This window comes from Aethalodelphis obliquidens, unplaced genomic scaffold (genome assembly GCF_003676395.1).
Source record: "Aethalodelphis obliquidens isolate GAN/ISIS:26980383/991018 unplaced genomic scaffold, ASM367639v1 scaffold63, whole genome shotgun sequence".
NCBI lineage: Eukaryota > Metazoa > Chordata > Mammalia > Artiodactyla > Delphinidae > Aethalodelphis > Aethalodelphis obliquidens.
Window position 1 is genome coordinate 8,390,630 of NW_020838007.1, and position 22,023 is coordinate 8,412,652.

A 22,023-nucleotide genomic window follows, 5' to 3' on the forward strand; every position below is an offset into this window, starting at 1 on the left:
ATACTTTTTTTTCTCGTTTTTTCCTTTTGGTGGAGATCTAAGATACCCTTAAAAAAAAAAAGTTAGGGCTTCCCTGGTGGCACAGTGGTTGAGAGTCCGCCTGCCGATGCCGGGGCCACGGGTTCGTGCCCCGGTGCGGGAAGATCCGCAAAAAAAAAAAAAAAAAAGTTATAGAAAATTAAGTATGAGATATCTTGACTTCTGAGTTATGCTCTATTTGACTTCTTCAATGTTGATGCTGATCTTTCATTAGCAAGTTTTTGTACCCTATCAAATATGTGCTCTTGTGAGGTTTACTGAAATTTTGGGCGGTGCTATACCCTGCAGGTTTTTTTTTACTGTGGGAAAAACACTGCTCTGAAATTGACAGCCAATTGGACCAAGAACCAATTAATTTTGTTAGTACACATGTACCACAAAAGTATGGTTTATAAGAAGTCGTGTTGGGGGTCCCAGTCTCATAAACTCTTACAATGCTAACTGGCAATGATAAAATAATTGCTATAACCTTTTAAAAAAACTTTATTGTAGTTCATTTAGTTATTTATAGTTGCAGAATTAAACAGTGTATTGACATGTGCACAAAATGAGCATTAATTGGGTGAAGAGCAGAAGGTTGTGGGGTGTTGTTTAGTGGTCAAGTAGTATTCTGGCTTATCCCCACATGGCGAAATAGGTATATGAAGGACCTTTGTGTCTGAGTTTTTATGGCAAGAAAATAATTTTTTTAAAAATTCATTTTATTGAAGGATAGTTGATTTACAATGTTGTCAATTTCTGCTGTACAGCAAAGTGACTCAGATATACTACTTTTTCATACTATTTTCCATTATGGTGTATCACAGGATATTTAGTTCCCTGTGCTATACAGTAAGACCTTGTTGTTTATCCATCCTATATATACTAGTTTGCATCTAATCCCAAACTCCCAATCCTTTCCTCCCCAACCCCCCTCCCCCCTTGCAACCACAAGTCTGTTCTTTATGTCTGAGTCTGTTTCATAGATATGTTCATTTGTGTCATATTTTAGATTGCTATAACCTGTCTTTTAATCAAATCGTGCAAAAATATTACTAGAGGTTTTCAGTTCAGTCCTTAGGTATGTGAACTGTCCATCAAGGGGGCAGTGATGAGTTTTTCTTATTTTGAAGATGTGACTAGAATTCAAGCTATTTCAGTGAGACTATATTGACCACCAGAATGACAAAACCTATGGACATGTAAGGAAAGGCAGCTATAGATTTTGGTCCTGAGAGGATTTTAAGAACTACTTTGTTTGACATGAAGGCTCAGACCTTCCTTTTTCTTCCCCTTTTTTGGCCCTAAGAGAGTCACAGAATTCTGAACCAAATTTTAATGATCAAGTAATGCCTTTAATTACAAAAGAAAAACTGAGGCCAAAACTGTAATTCACAAAAAAGGAAGCAGCCAAGTCATTTAATACAGGGGAATAAAGGTGAGTGGATACAGCTCAAAGAATGCACCATTCCCTGCCACCCCTTCTTTTTGCTACAAGTTGCACCCATCTTTAAAAACACCAGCTTTGCCAGATTCAGGAGCAAAGAAATTGCTCAAGTTGGGTTTTCTGCCTCCTTTGTAAGCTGCACGTTTTTAACATGTATTTTAAAACTGTGATGTGAAAAGGCCATAAAACAAGAAGCAAATATGCCATTCTCTGCACATGAAAGCATTATTTTACCAGACATCAGAATATGCACTTAGAATTTTTTCTCACAGTTGTGTTCCTGTGGAGATATACACTTGGTCTTATTCATCTGTTTCTCCTGTAACCCCAAGTACAGTCCCCAACACATGGTGCTGTAAGATATGTATTTACATTTTAAAAGTGAATACGTTTTCCATATACTGTTCAGCGCCTAGACTTTTCTGATAAAAGGCACAGTCTCTGAGCCTGTTGTGGTTTCAGAACACAAACGAAGTATGTGAAAAACAGGTTCCTGGGGCAGGAGTGTGAATATTTGTCTGACAGCCACGCGAACCCTGGCAGCTGTCTCCGGACCTGAGGTCTCCAAATCGGTGTCCCCGGGCGTGTGACAAGCTCAGGCACTTCCCAGGCTGGCACAGATCGTCCAAGGCGGGCAGCAGCAGTTTTCAGAGACGGCAGGGGCGCGATTCGGGGTGGTCCGTTCAATTGCTAACAGGCCCCCCGCCAGTGGCCGCGTTGCTGGGCCGAGTGCAAAGGCAGCGGGGCTTCCTCGCAAGGGTCGGGCCCAGCAGGTGGGGACTGGAGAACTCCTTGTGAGTCCTGGCCAAGCACGACCCGGTCCGTGGGGCTCGCAGCACTGCCGTTTCCTACCCGTTCCTGCCAAAGGCCCGCTTCAGCGCGTCCACGAAGCCCTCGTAATGCGCCAGGATGGGGCTCTCCCTCTCGATGTAGGGGACAACCCACTCCTCGGCCGGCCCACTGAGGCGGCTGATTAAAAACGCCACCTTGAGGGTGTCGTTTGAGAACCTGGCCTCAAAGAACCTCATGTAAGAGACCGCTTGGATCAAAAACTCGGGAAGCCGGGCGGAGTCGCCTTTGAACGTCTCGGGAAAAGCCACCGGGCAGGCGGGCGGGCGCACCTGGGCCAGCAGGTTGGCTTTTTCGCACAGGAGCCGCCGCACCTGGTCCATGAGCTCTTTGTTCTCCCTGCGTAGCGCACGGTTCTGGGTCAGCAGGTCCTGCATCATGACCGCCAGCGCGTCCATCACCGCCCGCCGGGCTCCGTCCCTGCCGCCGCGCCGCCGGAAGTGCGTGTCGCTCGGGGGCGGGTCCCGGCGGTCCCGGCGGCGGCGCGTCCGGCCTCCGTGGTCCAGGCCGGGCTTATGCCCGAGCGCCGGCAGGCAGCGTCGCCGGGACTACTGGCCGGAAAACCAGCATCCGGGAGGCCTGAAGCAGACGGGCAGCGGCCAGAGAAGAAATGTGGAGTTCACTGGGGACCGAGCCGAGGAACGTAGCGCCGCGCTCGGCGGAGGAACCTGACGCCGTGGCTGCGCAAAAGACCTTCCGGTGGGCTCCGTCCGCAACTTCCGGTGGGCTCCGTCCGCGACTTCCGGTAGGCTCCGTCTACGACTTCCGGTAGGCTCTGTTCGCGGCCGGCGAGCAGGTGCTTAAAGCGGAAGCTGTCTGCTCAGGGATCGCGCGTCACTGGGCAGCTGCGGCTTCGCCCGGTCCTCCCGAGCTGCGAAGCAGTCGTAGAGTTTTTTGAAGTTCCATATTCCTGGATGTTCGCATGTTACGCTCAAGGCTTCACAGGCACGAGGAGGCAGTTCTAATGAAGCCCTCTGTGCCTGCAGAGTAGACCATCTCTTGGGGCTTCCAACTTGACGGAACAAGGAGCATCTCTCCTATCCGGAGTGCCTCCCAGGTGCCAGACGCCTTATCCTATCTCATCTAAGCCTCCCGACTCTGTGAAGCCCATGCTGGGTTTCTGGTTTGTTTGTTTGTTTTTGTTTTCCTGAGGACACAAGCAGCTCAGAGAGTATACAAATTTATTCTGGCTACAAAGTCGGTGGTACGTTGGTGAAGGCTTCCTGAGTGCCAGGTGATTGAGGATGAACTTAAACTTAAGGTGGCGTCAGGGTCTGTAGATTGGAAGGGGCCCTGTTGAGATGAACGCCATCTGTATTTACAAGAATGAGAGGAACAGATTCCATCTGGTCCAATTCAGCCACCGTTTACTGGCGCTGGCTGTGAGCTCTGCTTCTCTACTGTAATTAGGCTCTGCTCTGACCTCCTTCCTATCTAACCAGTCTCCTATTTTTTCCATCAGTGTGACGTGCTAGGTAAAGAAAACTTCAGCCTTTGTGTGTGTGTGTGTGTGTGTCTGCGTGTCTGTGTGTGTGTGTCTGCAACCAGCGAGTCGTTAAGCACGTTGTCTACCAAGAACCACTTTCAGGCTCTGGGACTTCAGCTATGTCCCACTGTTTCCATATTTGAGGCGCTCAAAGATTGACCCCGAGGATCCTCCCATGCCAGAACCACCCGAGGTGAAACTGTGGGGAGGAAATTTCAGGAGGAGGTATTGCTGTGTGGTTCAGTGACTAAGAAACCCAAATAGCATATCTTGATGAGTAGTTACATTTACGTTTAAGAATATAATTTTTGACTTTTTAGAAATGAGAAGTGATAACTTTTTGCCAGAATCCTCCGTTTGTCATTTACATGGAGATGGTAGGTTTTGATTCTGGCTTTTGATCGATGTACTTTTATTTGGTGTTTTACTGTTGGAGACTAGTTTGTATTAATAAAGTAATGTTTCCTAATAAAGCTGCAGGTCATAAATTGTGCTAAAACACTTTCAAAAACAAAGTACAAAAGTACTTGAGATCAGTTAATTAAAAATATATGTACCTCAAGAAAGAAGAAAGTCAAATAACAAAAAAGTGGTTATCTTTGGGTGGTAAAATTTTTATTTTATATGTCTGCATTTTTGAAGTGACTATTGATTTTACAATAAAAACAACAAAATTTATTAAAAATGAAAGAAAACAGGAAATATAAAAGAAATGCTTTCTATTTTTAACACATTAGTTATCTAAAGGGAATTTTGGAAAGCACAGAGGATGAATGCCTAGCTTAACTGAGACTGCATTTCAGATCTCAGGCTTAATCTGAAAACATGTAGTATTCTTCAGTTCCTTTTTAGCTAGAAATTATTATTATTATTATTTTGCCAAGGAAAAAGATAACATGTCATCATATTCAGTTCATCTAAAAAAAGGAAAGCCATTTACTGAGTCGCTATAACTTATGGAATTTCTCTGGAGCTACAGAGAGTATCAAAATGTCGTTTAAGGTTTCAGAGCCAAAATGAACTCTTAGTTTGTCCTCAGTATAAGAAATACAAAATTTATGAACCCAAATACAAGACTGGGCAGTCAGCTCAAAACACTGAGGATGTGCTTTCCACTAACTAGTAATACCGCATACATTCTTATGCACATATCATATGTTACAGTATACATTTTTTTAAAAAAACATGTTGCCAGATATATGATAGGTCATCTGGTCCAGAGCTTTTCTGTGCTGGGAGTTCTAGTTTTTTGTTGTTGTTTTTTAATCACTGGTTTAATCTCTTTACTTGTTATAGGTCTGTGCAGTTTTTCTGTTCCTTCTTGAGTCAGTTTCGGTAATTTGTGTGTTTCTAGGACATTTTTCAATTTCATTTAATTTATTGGTGAACAATTATTCATAGCATTCTTTTATTTTTATTTGTGTAAAGTTGATTGTAATGTCCCCATTTTCATTTCTGATTTTAGTTATTTGCATCTTCTTTTTTCTTTCTCAGTCTAGTTAAAGTTTGTCTGTCAATTTTGTTGATTTTTTTCCTAAGAACAGACATTTGGTTTCATTGATTCTGTATTTCACTTATCTCTGTTCTAATCCTTATTATTTCCTTCCTTCTGCTAGCTTTGGGTTTAATTTGCTCTTCTTTTTCTAGTTCCCTAAAGTGTATACGGACCAAACTGGGTCCCCTCGAAATTCATATGTTGAAGCCCTGATCTTCAATGTGACTGTATTTGAAAATAAGGCATTTCAGGGAGGCAATTAAGGTTAAATGAGGTCATAAGGGTGGTTCTGTTTCTCTGAAGAACCCTGACTAATACATTCTTCTTTTAGTCATTTCTAATTCTTCTTTAATCAAGGGTATATTCATGGATATATTCTATAGAAAACTATCTTTCAAGTGTATACTACCAAAAAAAAATCCTATGACAAATAAGAACCAGGACCATGAATTTTTTGTATGTCTGTGGTTCTGTGCATTCTCAAGATGTTTTAAAAGGCTTAAGAGAAAATACATTGAATGATGGTGCACACCTGCTTTGGACAGAGTTGTAGTGGAGGATGTTAAATTTATTAAATTTATTAAATTTGGGATGGGGGGTGAGTTTTGCCACTGTGGGACTTGCAAGTCCAAAACCTGTAGGGCAACCTGGCAGGCTGGAGATTCAGGGAAGAGTTGATGTTGCAGTTCTGAGTCTGAGATAAAAGTGCAGGCAGAATTTCTGTGTTGTCGTCTGGAGACAGAACTCTTTCTTTGGGAAACTTCAGCGTTTGCTCATAAGGCCTTCAACTGATTGAATGAGGCCCACCTGTGTCATGGAGGGTAATCTGCTCACTTTATTTTACTTTTTTTTAAAGAATATTTTTAAAAAATTATTTATTTATTTTTGGCCATGTTGGGTCTTCGTTGCTGTGTGCGGGCTTTCTCTAGTTGTGGCGAGCAGGGGCTACTCTTCGTTTTGGTGTGCGTTTTTCTCATTGTGGTGGCTTCTCTTGTTGCAGAGCACAGGCTCTAGGCATGCAGGTTTCAGTAGCTGTGGCACACGGGCTCAGTAGTTGTGGCTTGCGGGCTCTAGAGCACAGGCTCAGTAGTTGTGGCGCACGGGCTTAGTTGCTCCACGGCATGTGGGATCTTCCTGGACCAGGGCTTGAGCCTGTGTCCCCTGCACTGGCAGGCACCACCAGTGTGCCACCAGGGAAGCCCTCTGCTCACTGTAAAATCAATGATTCTAAATGTCAATCACATCCAAAAAATACCTTCACAGCAACTTGAAAAACAGATGTTTGACCAAACAGTTAGTCACCATAATCTTGCCAGGTTGACACATAAAATCAGCTATGTAGAAATTTGATCATTTTAGAATAAAACTTGAAGACGTTTGAAGAAATGGCCTAAACAAAAGTGAGTGTTTGTGAGAGAACTCATCTGAACATTGTTTTTTATTTGACTCACAATTCTTGTAAAAAAGAAGTTAAATCAGGAATATTTCAAAATAGTTACTTCCTTTAGGCAAGTAAATGCAGAACCATGTCCCTATCTGTGTGGGGTTAATCAGAATATATTTCAAACTGCTGAAAGCAATTATGACAAAGGACAGTGTGACTGTCTAATAAATGTTGTTTTTGTTGTCCAGCATGTATCTTTATCACTTGTTTGCTCTCTTTGGGGGAATCATTTACAGTGACTCAAACTGAGTCAGGAAGTGAGATGTCCCCTGATGTCACACTAAAAAGACTTGTGAGACACATACTACAGGGGCTTGATGAATGGATAACCTGTGGAATTGAAATAGCATTTTAAATGGGTATAATTTTCTCGCAGATATCCTTAGGAGATAGTCCTACTGCCTCCTGGAATGAATGGGCTTTGTTTTGACGTGGGCCCCATACTAAGGTAACAGTCTCTTTTGGTCATTTGTCAGCGTGTCTGGAACCCCAGCTATATTCACCAACCTTTATAGATTTGTTAGGGGAATCAATTGAGTAATGCATGTGAAAGCATTTTGGAAGCGATCAAAAATTAGAAAGTTGATGATACAAGTAAGACAGTGTCTTTACCAAAGCGATTATAAATGTCAGAGTATTTATCAGAGACCATTTGTTGGTTTCAAAGCTTTATACAATATTTAAATGAACTTTGGCATTTTTGGTGGGAGGGATGGTTTTATTGAATTTTCAGAGCTTTCCGTGTGGGAAGCAATGCATTAAGGAATTCACTGAATTCAAGATATTAATAGCAGAGGCAATAATATGGCTTATATGACTATCAGTTTAACAAGGTTAAGTGGTCCTTTAAAGGACAGAATTATGTGTCAGATTGTCCTAGGTACTAGGACACAACAGTGAATAAAAACAGATACAGTTGCTGCTATTCTGGAGCTCATGATCCTTGATTAAAGAAAACTGGGGCAGCATAGTAAAAGAACAATTATGACAGGGCACCCCAGTTGGTACTGTGTAGTCAGAGAAGTGGGCCTTGAAGAAAGGGCACTTAAGTTGAAATCTGAAGGACATGAAGGCATTAACGAGGGAGGAGATGGGGATTTTCACAAAGGCAATCGGCAAAGTCTCTGGTGTCAGAGGAAGTATGGTATATTTGAAGACAAAAATCCCGGCATATCTAGAGCACAGAGTGAAAGGGAAAACAGTACAAGATAGGGCTGGAGAAGGAGGCGGTGACTAGACAGTGCAGGTGCCCAGTGGGCTACATTACAAATCTTGGTCTTCACCCTAAGAACAATAGAAAGCCATTGAAGTTTTAATTAATAGGGCACATGATTATTTGTTTTGAAGAGATTACTCTGGCTATAGTTGGGGTCAGAGCAGATGTGAGGAGACCAACCAAAAGGCTGTTACAGTTGTCCAAGCAAGGGATGATGGTAGCTTGGATTTGCAGAGTAGCAGGTGAAAAGAGAGAAGCAGACAGCTTTGGGAATTCTATAAGGGGTCACATGGACAAGATGTAGTGATGCATTGCATGCAGCAAAGGAAAAGCTTGGTGACTTCATTTACTAAGATAGGAAATGCTGGAAGAGGATCATAGGTTTATCTTGGACATGTTGAGCCTGCCATTACTAATAACTGTAACCTTCCTTAATGTCAATTCCAACCACCCTATTACCACCAGTTCTTATGTTTCCATCTCACTCTCTTTAGTACCCCTACTCCAATGTTGCTTTTCCCACCAGTACCTATAATCTATTGATCTCTCATGGTTTCATGGGTTCTCACTCTTTTCTCATCTCATTGACCGCTTTATTTAATTTCTGTTCCTTCTGTAGTATCGTTATCATCACCTCTTTGCATATGTGCTCGACTCCCTTGACCTTCTCTTGCTTCATTCTCTCTTCTTGGAGAAAACACAATCCTACTTAAATTCAGTTCTCTACTTGCTCCTTACCTGCCCTCATTCTGGAGAAAAACACAAAGCCATGCTGAATGGGCTCAATTTATATGAGCATTAATATCAAACATACCCATAATGCTGCCTGAAAATCATACTGGCTTTCACTAGTACTCACTCTTCAACTCTCCTTGGTGATTGTTTCATACCTACCACACCTCAAATCTTTCTTCTCCAGTTCTCACTCTAAGAGGATGGGCTTGCATCCCGCCACACTGAGAAGCAGAAGAGAATGTCCATGAACTCTCGCCATCACATCTACCCACCTGTAGGTGTCTGTAATCATTTCTTGTGCCTTTTCTTCTCTTATTACGGAGGAACTAAGCTTACCCTAGCAAAGGCTAACCTCTTCACTTGTGATCCCATTTCCTCCTAGGATGGGACCACCCAAGGGCAAGGGCAACACTCAGAAATTCTCTCCTCTCTCCCCTGCATCGTCACTCTTCTCTTCCACCAAAATCTTCTCTTGACCTCACTTTTCTCTCTGGCTAATGTCCATTTTCTTTCCTCCTCTTAACAGGGAAACTCCGCAAATGAGTTGTTTGTATTCACTGTCTCTGTATTATCTCCTCTAATTCTCCATCCACTTTAATCAGACTTTCATATTTGGTACTTTACTCATCCTGAATGTATCAAGGTCACTGTGACCTCCATGTCAATTTCAACCCTTATTTTATTGGACCCATTGGTAGCATTTAATATCAATGCCAGAGATCAATTTGATAGCAAATCACTCTTTCCGCCTTGAGACTGTCTTCTCTTGGTTTTCAAGTGTCACATTCTCTTGGTTTTACTCCCGCCCCCCGGATGCCCCTCCCCGTCTTCTTTCCGTGTTCTTCCTCACCTCCCTGTGTGCCTGGATCTCATTTCTTGGACCTCTCCTCTACCTCCACTTCTTTAGTGATCTTGTCCAGGTGTGTGGACTTAAGTACCATGTATAGATCTGAAAACTCCCTAGTTTTTATCTCCAGCCTAGACCTCTCCCTGAGCTCTAGACTTGTATATCCAGCTGGTTACTTAAGAGCTCCTCTTGGGTGTCTAATGCACATCTCAGATTTAACATGTTCCCAAGGGAGTTTCTGCTCCTCGTTTCTGGACCTGCTCCTTCTGAAGTTTTCTCCATCTGAGAAAACGGAAACGTCATCTTTTTAGTCACCCTGGCCCAAACCCCAGGGGTTATCCTTGACTTCCGTTTTTCTTCTCAAACATGATGTCCAACCATCAGCAGATTCTCTTGGCTCCATCTTCAAAATGTGTATGGAATCTGATCACCTTTTACCAGTTTCACAGCTAATACTTGGTCAGAGCCGCCAAAACTGTCCCGTTGGATTACCGTGCCGGCCTCTAACTGGGCCCCCTACTTCTACTCCCAGCCCCACGCCCAGAGCAGCATTTTAAAAACACAAGTCAGATCGTGGCATTCCTCTGCTCAGAACCCTCCAATGGCTTCGCATTTCTTCAGAGTAAGAGCCAGATCCTTACAGTCGCCTCCCAGGCCCTATGCCGTGTAGGCTTCCTGTTAACATTCTGATCTATCTCCCTGCTTTTCCCCTTGTTCTCTCAGCCTGACCCACGTGGTGTCATCACTGTTTCTCGAGGGTGCCGTGCACATTGCCAGTTACAGGATTTTGCACCTTTTGTTCCCTCTGCTCAGATGTCCACTTTCATTGCTTCTTTACCCTTTTCAGGCTTTTTCTCAAACATCACCTTCTCAGCGAGGCCTTATCTGATCACACTAAATAGCGTGTGTTCCATCTTCTTCCCAACACTCCCTATCCCCTTCTCCCACTTGATTTTTCTCCATAGCATTCATCATGGTGAAAAATATCTGCTTTTATATATTTGTACTTTCGTTCCTCTCTCCCCAAAGAGAATTGAAGCGTGATGAGGACAGGAGCTCTGTCTGCTTTGTTCACTGTTATATCATCAGTTCCTGGAACAGTGCTCAACCTATAGTAGATTCTCAGTATTTGTTAAAAGCGTGGATTAATGAATCCAAGTGCATATAGTGAGTGGGCAAGTCGGTCTTTGAGTCTGGAGCTCAGAGGAGAGGTTTTCACTGGGGAAGCACGTTTGGGGCTCATTGGCATAGAGATATAGGGTGACCATGTATTCAAGTTGGCCCTGAACAGTCTGGGCATAATTGCTAATAGTACCCCTCCTTTACTCTGAAAAAATGCTCTGGTTTGAATGATAAATTGTAGAGTTCTCCTAAAAATTCATGGTAGCTGAAACCGTAGGACTGGATGGCATTGCCTGGAGAAAGCCTATAAAGTAAAACGAGAAGAGGATCTAGAAACAGCCCTTAGGCTCTCTAACTTTTAAAGGCTCATAGAGGAGGGAGGAGTCTGACGAGGAGACTGAGAGGGAGCAGTCAGACAAGGAGGAGAAAAACCAGACGCACAAAAGCTAAGAAAAGAGAGTAGTTCAAAAAGGAAAGCGAGAGGTCAATAGAGTCAAAGTCTCCTGAGAGGTGGAATGAGATGAGGACTGAGAGATACCCATTAGATGCTTAGAAGTCAGTGATAGGCCTTAGATGCTCAGTAATAGGCCTTTTGGTGGAGTGATTAGGGCAGAAACCAGACATGCAATGGTGGGAGGAGAAATGAGGAAGACGGCAAGTTATAGAATATCCCGTTCCTTTGGTTGTGAATATAAGAGAGAACGGGCACATTCTGGATTACCCATTGAGCAGATTGAGTATGTGCTTAAGACAAAGCTCGTAGCAGAATAGGAGCAGCAAAACAACAAATGTGGAAAGAATTTAGTACTTGACAATTGGAAACAATGAACTAAAGGAGTCGTTACCAAAAACTCACAGTTCTATCGGGCTTTCTGGGCGTTGTTTTACTGTTTGCTTTACATGTGGGAAAGAGTACCTCAGTACTTAGTCCTCTGAGTGATCTGACCTGGCCCTGAATGTGGTCACAGTGGAAGTGGCTGTGGCACTGAGAGAGCGTGTTTTCTCTTTCTGTTTGGAAGAGGTTCGAGCTGAAATGTCGATGGGCAGGATCCAGATGAGAGGCACCGGCAGAGCAAACAGGAGAGGGGAGAGAGAACTGATGGTGGCATTTTACCTGGGAAGGTGGGAGGGGCGTGGGATCTGAGCATGATGGGAAGAGTGGCCGGAGGTGGGTTGAGGGGTACATGTCTGCTGTAACTGGAGGGAAGAAGGAGGGGCTGGGCACACATACAGCTGGGTTTGGCCAGATGGATGTGGGAGGAGAGGGCATTGCTGTCTGGGGTCTTCAACGTGCCCGAGAAGGAGGAAGGACCACCTGTGAGTGTGAGAGATGCCTGTCTGGGGCTTAGAGCAGTTACAAGAGTGACAGAGTCACCGACAGAGGAAACAATGTTAAGGGCTCTTTTGAGGTTGGTGATCATGAATCATCGGCCGACATGTCTTCAGTTACCTAGGTGATTACAGGAAATAATAGGCTTTTTCTCTGATGGAGCAAAGGTCACCGAGAGAAAAGTATTTAAGAGTGATGTTGCCTTCAACAGCCAAATACCCAGTTCTTTTTCTGTGATGTCATGAGTCAACATATATGCGTGGGAAAAGGTAGGGATCATTTGGAGAAACATGCTCTGGAGACAGTCTGTTCTGTTTCTCCTTCAGGAATGAGCGAGGCTGAGTAAAACTGAGGTTTTCCTCAGATAAAGTTCTCACAGACTGGGTGGGAGTCAGGACGCCTGAGCCCTGGTCCTGCCAAAACCATGTTAGCTTCCTTCTCTGGGTTTCAGGTTGCTCACGGAAAAGCTGTCAACAGACAATCTTATTTTCCTTCCACTTCTAGAATCTGTGAGTCTATGATGTTCTGTCTCCATATTGTCTGCCTCCAGCAGACAGGCAGGAGTGTAAGTCCTGGACTTCGTTTTGGAATTGGAAGAGTTCTTACAGAATATCTGAGCCTGAATTTGTGCTCCAAGATACTGGCTTTCGAGGGGACCTGATGAACTTGACCCTTCTTGCCGGGTGGAGCTGTGAACCCATTTTTAGCAGATGAGGCAAAGGAGTCAGGCAGGTGTAGATTAAAACACAGTTTTTATTACTTTACCAGTAATAAATCAGCTTTACCATCTGATACTGGAGAATGTGGCTTAGAGTAGCTTAGACAAATGGGCTTTGTGATACTGAATTCCAAAATGAGGTTCACGCACCCACCAGAGTCACAGGAGCACAGAAATTGCAGACTTGGCCACATCGTCCTTGAGGATGTGATCGCACAGGGAACAGAGGAGGACACAGACTTTGTGTGGGCAGCCAGCTCCCTAAATAAAGGCAGAGAGAGGAAGGAGTGGAGTCATCAAGTATCAGGTTCTCTCCTCCACTTACCACTCAAGTAAGTTGCTCCTTGTCAGGGGAGAAGTAAGGATGAGGGAGAGAGGGAGCGAAAGAGCAGGATTTATGGGAATGGACAGTATCCTTTCCAAGGTTTATGAAGGTGGAAAGTGTAAATGTAAGCACAGCAATTGCATGGCAGGGCAGTTTTTTGTTTCTTTTTTCTAATAAATTTATTTATTTATTTTTTATTTTTGGCTGCATTGGGTTTTTTTTTTGTTTTTTGTATTTTTTGGATTAATAGTTAACATTTATTAACATTCGACTCTAATTGCTTCATCTGTTTTTTTATAAGAATATTTTAATTGCAGACATTTCTCCCCTAAATATTTTAGTGTGCATCTCTAAAAATGTCTTTTTCTGTTTGCATAACCACAATAACTTTATCACACTTAACAAAATTGACAACAATACCTTATATTATCTAATATCCAGATCATATTCACATTTCCTCAGTTGTCCCAGGATCCAGTAAAGGACTCTGCATTGTATTTGGATGTTACATATCCTAAGTCCTTTTTTTCTTTTTTTGAATTTTATTTTATTTTTTTATACAGTAGGTTCTTATTAGTCATCAATTTTATACACATCAGTGTACACATGTCAATCCCAATCGCCCGATTCAGCACACCACGACCCTCACCCCCCGCTTTCCCCCCTTGGTGTCCATACGTTTGTTTTCTACATCTGTGTCTCTATTTCTGCCCTGCAAACTGGTTCCTCTGTACCATTTTTCTAGGTTCCAGATATATGCGTTAATAAACGATATTTGTTTTTCTCTTTCTGACTTACTTCACTCTGTATGACAGTCTCTAGATTCATCCACGTCTCTACAAATGACCCAATTTCATTCCTTTTTATGGCTGAGTAATATTCCATTGTATATATGTACCACATCTTCTTTATCCATTTGTCTGTTGGTGGGCATTTAGGTTGCTTCCATGACCTGGCTTTTGTAAATAGTGCTGCAGTGAACACTGGGGTGCATGTTTCTTTTTGAATTATGGTTTTCTCTGGGTATATGCCCAGTAGTGAGATTGCTGGGCCATATGGTAATTCTATTTTTACTTTTTTAAGGAACCTCCATACTGTTCTCCATAGTGGCTGTATCAATTTACATTCCTACCAACAGTGCAAGAGGGTTCCCTTTTCTCCACACCCTCTCCAGCGTTTGTTCTTTGTAGATTTTCTGATGATGTCCATTCTACCTGGTGTGAGGTGATATCTCATTGTAGTTTTGATTTGCATTTCTCTAATAATTAGTGATGTTAAGCATCTTTTCATGTGCTTCTTGGCCACCTGTATGTCCTCTTTGGAGAAATGTCTATTTAGGTCTTCCGCCCATTTTTAGATTGGGTTGTTTGTTATCTTAATATTGAGCTGCATGAGCTGTTTATATATTTTGGAGATTAATCCTTTGTCCGTTGATTTGTTTGCAAATATATTTTCCCATTCTGAGGGTTGTCATTTCGTCTTGTCTGTAGCTTTGCAAAAGCTTTGAAGTTTCATTAGGTCCCATTTTTTTATTTTTGTTTTTATTTCCATTACTCTAGGAGGTGGATCAAAAAAGATCTTGCTGTGATTTATGTCAAAGAGTGTTCTTCCTATGTTTTCCTCTAAGAGTTTTATAGTGTCCGGTCTCACATGTCTAATCCATTTTGAGTTTATTTTTGTGTATGGTGTTAGGTAATGTTCTAATTTCATTATTTTTATTCTTATTTTTTTGCGGTACGTGGGCCTCTCACTGCTGTGGCCTCTCCCATTGCGGAGCACAGGCTCCAGACGCGCAGGCTCAGCGGCCATGGCTCACGGGCCCAGCCGCTCTGCGGCATGTGGGATCTTCCCAGACCGGACACGAACCCATGTCCCCTTCATTGGCAGGTGGACTCTCAACCACTGTGCCACCAGGAAAGCCCCTAATTTCATTCTTTTACGTGTAGCTGTCCAGTTTTCCCAGCACCACTTATTGAAGAGACTGTCTTTTCTCCATTGAATATCCTTGCCTCCTTTGTCATAGATTAGTTGACCATAGGTGCGTGGGTTTATCTCTGGGCTTTCTATCCTGTTCTATTGATCTATATTTCTGTTTTAGTGCCAGTACCATATTGTTTTGATTACTGTAGCTTTGTAGTGTAGTCTGAAGTCAGGGAGTCTGATTCCTCCAGCTCCATTTTTTTCCCTCAAGATTGTATTGGCTATTCGGAGTCTTTTGTGTCTCCATACAAATTTTAAGATTTCTTGTTCTAGTTCTGTGAAAAATGCTGTTGGTAATTTGAGAGGGATTGCATTGAATCTGCAGATTGCTTTGGGTAGTATAGTCATTTTCACAAAATTGATTCCTCCAATCCAAGAACATGGTATATCTCTCCATCTGTTGGTATCACCTTTAATTGCTTTCAACAGTGTCTTATAGTTTTCTGCATACAGGTCTTTTGTCTCCCTAGGTAGGTTTATTTCTAGGTATTTTATTCTTTTTGTTGCAATGGTAAATGGGAGTGTTTCCTTAACTTCTCTTTCAGATTTTTCATCATTAGTGTATAGGAATGCAAGAGGTTTCCATGCATTAATTTTGTATCCTGCAACTTTACCAAATTCATTGATTAGCTCTAGTAGTTTTCTGGTGGCATCTTTAGGATTCTCTATGTATAGTATCATATCATCTGCAAACAGTGACAGTTTTCCTTCTTCTTTTCCAATTTGTATTCCTTTTGTTTCTTTTTCTTCTCTGACTGCCGTGGCTACGACTTCCAAAACTATGTTGAATAATAGTGGCGAGAGTGGACATCCTTGTCTTGTTCCTGATCTTAGAGGAAATACTTTCAGTTTTTCACCATTGAGAATGATGTTTGCTGTGGGTTTGTCGTATATGGCCTTTATTATGTTGAGGTAGGCTCCCTCTATGCCCACTTTCTGGAGCGTTTTTATCATAAATGGGTGTTGAATTTTGACACAAGCTTTTTCTACATTTATTGAGATGATCATATGGTTTTTCTTCTTCAATTTGTTAATATGGTGTATCACATTGATTGATTTGCGTATACTGAAGAATCCTTGCATCCCTGGGATAAATCCCACTTGATCATGGTGTATGATCCCTTTAATGTGTTGTTGGATTCTGTTTCCTAGTATTTTGTTGAGGATTTTTGCATCTATATTCATCAGTAATATTGGTCTGTAATTTTCTTTTTTTGTAGTATCTTTGTCTGGTTTTGGTATCAGGGTGATGGTAGCCTCATAGAATGAGTTTGGGAGTGTTCCTTCCTCTGCAATTTTTTGGAAGAGTTTGAGAAGGATGGGCATTAGCTCTTCTCTGAACGTTTGATAGAATTCACCTGTGAAACCGTCTTGTCCTGGACTTTTGTTTGTTGGAAGATTTTTTTTTTTTTTTTTTTGCTGTACGCGGGCCTCTCACTGTTGTGGCCTCTCCGGTTGCGGAGCACAGGCTCCGGACGCGCAGGCTCAGCGGCCATGGCTCACGGGCCCAGCCGCTCCGCGGCATGTGGGATCTTCCCGGACCGGGGCACAAACCCACGTCCCCTGCATCGGCAGGTGGACTCTCAACCACTGCGACACCAGGGAAGCCCTGTTGGAAGATTTTTAATCACAGTTTCAATTTCATTACTTGTGATTGGTCTGTTAATATTTTCTATTTTTTCCTGGTTCAGTCTTGGAAGGTTATACCTTTCTAAGAATTTGTCCACTTCTTTCAGGTTGTCCATTTTATTGGCATAGCGTTGCTTGTAGTAGTCTCTTAGGATGCTTTGTATTTCTGCGGTGTCTGTTGTAACTTCTTCTTTCTCATTTCTAATTTTGTTGATTTGAGTCCTCTCCCTCTTTTTCTTGATGCGTCTGGCTAATGGTTTATCAATTTTATCTTCTCAAAGAACCAGCTTTTAGTTTTATTGATCTTTGCTATTGTTTTCTTTGTTTCTGTTTCATTTATTTCTGCTCTGATCTTTATGATTTCTTTCCTTTTGCTAACTTTGGGTTTTGTTTGTTCTTCTTTCTCTAGTTCCTTCAGGTTAAGGTTAGATTGTTTATTTGAGATTTTTCTTGTTTCTTGAGGTAGGCTTGTATAGCTATAAACTTCCCTCTTAGAACTGCTTTTGCTGCATCCCATAGGTTTTGGATCGTCGTGTTGTCATTGTCATTTGTCTCTAGGTATTTTCTGATTTCCTCTTTGATTTCTTCAGTGATCTCTTGGTTATTTAGTAATGTATTGTTTAGCCTCCATGTGTTTGTGTTTTTTACATTTTTTTTCCCTGTAATTGATTTCTGATCTCATAGCATTATGGTCAGAAAAGATGCTTGATGTGATTTCAATTTTCTTAAATTTACTGAGGCTTGATTTGTGACCCAAGATGTGATCTATCCTGGAGAATGTTCCGTGCGCACTTGAGAAGAAAGTGTAATCTGTTGTTTTTGGATGGAATGTCCTATAAATAGTAATTAAATGTATCTGGTCTGTTGTGTCATTTAAAGCTTGTGGTTGCTTGTTAATTTTCTGTTTGGATGATCTGTCCATTGGTGTAAGTGAGGTGTTAAAGTTCCCCCCTATTATTGTGTTACTGTTGATTTCTTCTTTTATACCTGTTAGCAGTTGCTTTATGTATTGAGGTGCTCCTATGTTGGGTGCATATATATTTATAATTGTTATATCTTCTTCTTGGATTGATCCCTTGATCATTATGTAGTGTCCTTCCTTGTCTTTTGTAACATTCTTTATTTTAAAGTCTATTTTGTCTGATATGAGTATTGCCATTCCAGCTTTCGTTTGATTTCCATTTGCATGGAATATCTTTTTCCATCCCTTCACTTTCAGTCTGAATGTGTCCCTAGGTCTGAAGTGGGTCTCTTGCAGACAGCATATATATGGGTCTTGTTTTTGTATCCATTCAGCAAGCCTGTGTCTTTTGGTTGGAGTATTTAATCAATTCACGTTTAAGGTAATTACCGATATGTATGTTCCTGTTACCATTTTCTTAATTGTTTTGGGTTTGTTTTTGTAGGTCCTTTCCTTCTCTTGTGTTTCCCACTTACAGAAGTTCCTTTAGCGTTTGTTGTAGAGGTGGTTTGGTGATGCTGAATTCTCTTAGCTTTTGCTTGTCTGAAAGCTTTTTGATTTCTGCATTGAATCTGAATGAGATCCTTGCCAGGTAGAGTAATCTTGGTTGTAGTTTCTTCCCTTTCATCACTTTAAGTATATCATGCCACTACCTTCTGGTTTGTAGAGTTTCTGCTGAGAAATCAGTTGTTAACCTTATGGCAGTTCCCTTGTATGTTATTTGTCATTTTTCCCTTGCTGCTTTCAATAATTTTTCTTTGTCTTCATTTTTTGCCAATTTGATTACTATGTGTCTCGGCATGTTTCTCCTTGGGTTTATCCTGTATGGGGCTCTATGCACTTTCTGGACTTGGGTGGCTATTTCTTTTCCCATGTTAGGGAAGTTTTCGACTATAATCTCTTCAAATATTTTCTTGGGTCCTTTCTCTCTTCTCCTTCTGGGACCCCTATAATGCGAATGTTGTTGTGTTTAATATTGTCCCAGAGGTCTCTTAGGCTGTCTTAATTTCTTTTCATTCTTTTTTCCTTGTTCTGTTCCGCAGCAGTGAATTCCACCGTTGTGTCTTCCAGGTCACTTATCCGTTCTTCTGCCTCAGTTATTCTGCTATTGATTCCTTCTAGTGTAGTTTTCATTTCAGTTATTGTGTTGTTTGTCTCTGTTTGTTTGTTCTTTAATTCTTCTATATCTTTGTTAAACATTTCTTGCATCTTCTCGATCTTTGCCTCCATTCTTTTTCCGAGGTCCTGGATCATCTTCACTATCATTATTCTGAATTCTTTTTCTGGAAGGTTGCCTGTCTCCACTTCATTTAGTTGTTTTTCTGGGGTTTTATCTTGTTCCTTCTTCTGGTACATAGCCCTCTCCCTTTTCAACTTGTCTATCTTTCTGTGAATGTGTTTTTTGTTCCACAGGCTACAGGATTGTAGTTCTTGCTTCTGCTGTCTACCCTCTGGTGGATGAGGCTATCTAAGAGGCTTGTGGAAGTTTCCTGATGGCGGGGACTGGTGGTGGGTAGAGCTGGCTGTTGCTCTGGTGGGCAGAGCTCAGTAAAACTTTAATCCACTTGTCTGCTGATGGGTGGGGCTGGGTTCCCTTCCAGTTGGTTGGTTGGCCTGAGGCAACCCAACACTGGATCCTACCCGGGCTCTTTGGTGGGGCTAATGGCAGACTCTGGGAGGGCTCACGCCAAGGAGTACATCCCAGAACTTCTGCTGCCAGTGTCCTTGTCCTCACAGTGAGACACAGCCACCCCCTGCCTCTGCAGGAGACCCTCCAATGCTAGCAGGTATGTCTGGTTCAGTCTCCTGTGGGGTCACTGCTCCTTCCCCTGGGTCCCAATGCACACACTACTTTGTGTGTGCCCTCCAAGAGTGGAGTCTCTGTTTCCTCCACTCCTGTGGAAGTCCTGCAATCTAATCCCACTAGCCTTCAAAGTCTGATTCTCTAGGAATTCCTCCTCCCGTTGCCGGACCCCCAGCTTGAGAAGCCTGACGTGGGGCTCAGAACCTTCCCTCCAGTGGGTGGCCTTCTGTGGTATAAGTGTTCTCCAGTTTGTGAGTCACCCACCCAGCAATTATGGAAATTGATTTTATTGTGATTGTACCCCTCCTACCATCTCATTGTGGCTTCTCCTTTGTCTTTGGATGTGGAGTATCTCTTTTGGTGAGTTCCAGTGTCTTCCTCTCGATGATTGTTCAGCAGTTGTGATTCTGGTGTTGTTGCAAGAGGGAGTGAGAGCACGTCCTTCTACTCCACCATCTTGAACCAATCTCTCTGCATTGTGTCTTCATTGCTGTGCACGGGCTTTCTCTAGTTGTGGCAAGTGGGGGCTACTCTTTGTTGTGCGCAGCTTCTCATTGCGGTGGCTTCTCTTGTTGCGGAGCATGGGCTCTAGGCACGCAGGCTTCAGTAGTTGTGGTCGCGGGCTCAGCAGTTGTGGCTTACGGGCTCTGGAGCGCAGGCTCAGTAGTTGTGGCGTGCGGGCTTAGTTGCTCCGCGGCATGTGGGATCTTCCCGGACCAGGATTTGAACCCGTGTCTCCTGCATTGGCAGGCGGACTCTTAACCACTGCACCACCAGGCAAGTCCCAGGGTAGTTTTCATAATATAATACACACATTGTATGTATATGCATGTGTGCAGGGAACATACAGATTCGGTGGGCAATAACATTATGTTGTTCAAGAGTACATGTATGGCAGTGTGTCAATTTTCCCTAAGTGTTGGAGTGGCTGTTCATTTAAAATCTCAAATCTCAGGACCAGCGTGAAATGAGTGCTTTTCCATGGACAGAGGCTCATATGTCTGGGTATTTGTCCATTAAGGTTTACCTTTACACATTTTTTTTGCCTGTGATTCTCTAATTTTAACTTATATAAAACTCATTTCAAGAAAAAAAATAAAACTCATTTCTGTAAAGTTGGAAGTAATCTGTCCATTGTTTGAATTCTTTGGTCTTTCTTTACACTGTTACTTGGCATTTAATCCTATTCTGGCTTGCAATATCATGGTTTATATGTGTGTCTCTCCTTTATTAGAACGGAAACTTCCTATTCTTTTTTTTTTCTTTTTTGGCTGCGCCGAGTGGCATGTGAGATCTTAGTGCCCGACCAGGGTTTGAACCTGTGCCCCCTGCATCTGAAGCACGAAGTGTTAACCACTGGACCACCAGGGATGTCCCTAGGAACAGAAGCTTCTTGAGGGCAGGGATCCTATGTTATTTTTATACCTTCCACAGTGATTAACCTTCTGCTTTGCATTTCATACGTGTTAAGCAAAGATGTATCAGATGAATATTTAGCGAATAATCTTTTTAAAAATTTCTAAATTGACGTATAGTTGATTTACAATGTTTCAGGTGTACAGCTTAATGAATAATCTTAAACATTATTTTCCTATACCATTTTAAAGGGATTTCACACTCATTTATTTTCAACTCATTTCTCTAAGAAGTAGCTTTGTGCAGAGGAAAATACTACGTAGATTTTTGGACTTAAGCCAGGTCATAAAAGTTGATATTTAATAACAAAAACTGCTACCTCTGTTACGGCTCCTGCTGCTTCTCTAGTTGCCACCTCTAGTTGCTGTTCATTGGGCAAGATTGTATTTTGTCATTTGTTACATCACTCAGCTTCCTTCCAAACCCTATGTGCTGTCTATTAATTTTTCTGTTTTAGCATTTAGAAAATATGCTTAGATTCTCATGACTAGATTTGCAAAAGCACATCTGTCTGACTCCTAACTTTCCTTTCTTCTATTCTACATGGCTTTTTTCTAGTTTATCATATGATCTCAAATTGTATTTTCAATATATATTCTTGTCATATGATAAAATGATCAACAAATGTTCATCCAAAAATAGAAATGAGGATGTTAATCCTAAAGACAGGATAAACAAAAGATGTTGCTTTTCTTAAGCACAAAATCTCACACAGAAAGTGGATGAGATATAAATTTATTTCGAAAAAGTATTTTAGAAAGTAACAGTAATTTCCTGTTTGGCTTGGCATGTAAATGCTCATATTAAAACCTGATCTTTGGAATAAATTATATTAATTTAAAAGTGAAAAAGTGTTTCCATGATGCCCAGAGTGGGCCCAGAACCACAGCCTCTGGGGGGCATGAAAGAAGCCCATACAGACTTTCTGGAACTGATAATCTTGTCATGGAGATGGGATTCAGACCCGAGGTATTATATATATGTGTGTGTGTACATGTATATATAAAACAAAAGATGTGTGTGGTACAATGATAGTGTTCAAGCCCTGTTCCATTTATACAGTCTCTTTTTAAAATCAGACTAGTTCATTGCATTCATTCAAACATGCATGCATTTAATAAATATCTTAAAGTGTGTATGGTTTCTACTATGTGCTAAGAAAACGCTGGGCATTGGATTGAAAGGCGGATAAGACACAGGA

At 42.0% G+C, this 22,023-nt stretch overlaps 2 protein-coding genes across 5 annotated transcripts in view; one reads left to right on the top strand and one right to left on the bottom strand.

Moving 5' to 3' along the window:
* Positions 1–1,351: 1,351 nt before the first annotated feature.
* Positions 1,352–3,041, bottom strand: LOC113610575 (protein LDOC1-like). The gene has a single exon (XM_027088854.1). It carries the CDS (start codon positions 2,710–2,712, stop codon positions 2,314–2,316), a length of 399 nt encoding a protein of 132 aa, XP_026944655.1. The 5' UTR covers positions 2,713–3,041; the 3' UTR covers positions 1,352–2,313.
* Positions 3,042–3,088: 47 nt separating this feature from the next.
* The window catches only part of AKAIN1 (A-kinase anchor inhibitor 1), a 79,660-nt gene continuing 60,725 nt past the window's right edge, over positions 3,089–22,023 (top strand). The window contains exons 1-2 of one of the 4 annotated variants that reach the window (XR_003429131.1): positions 3,089–3,371; positions 7,116–7,187. The gene's annotated coding sequence lies outside the window, so the exon portion shown is untranslated. The other 3 variants (XR_003429130.1, XR_003429132.1, XR_003429133.1) reach the window with 3 other exon arrangements.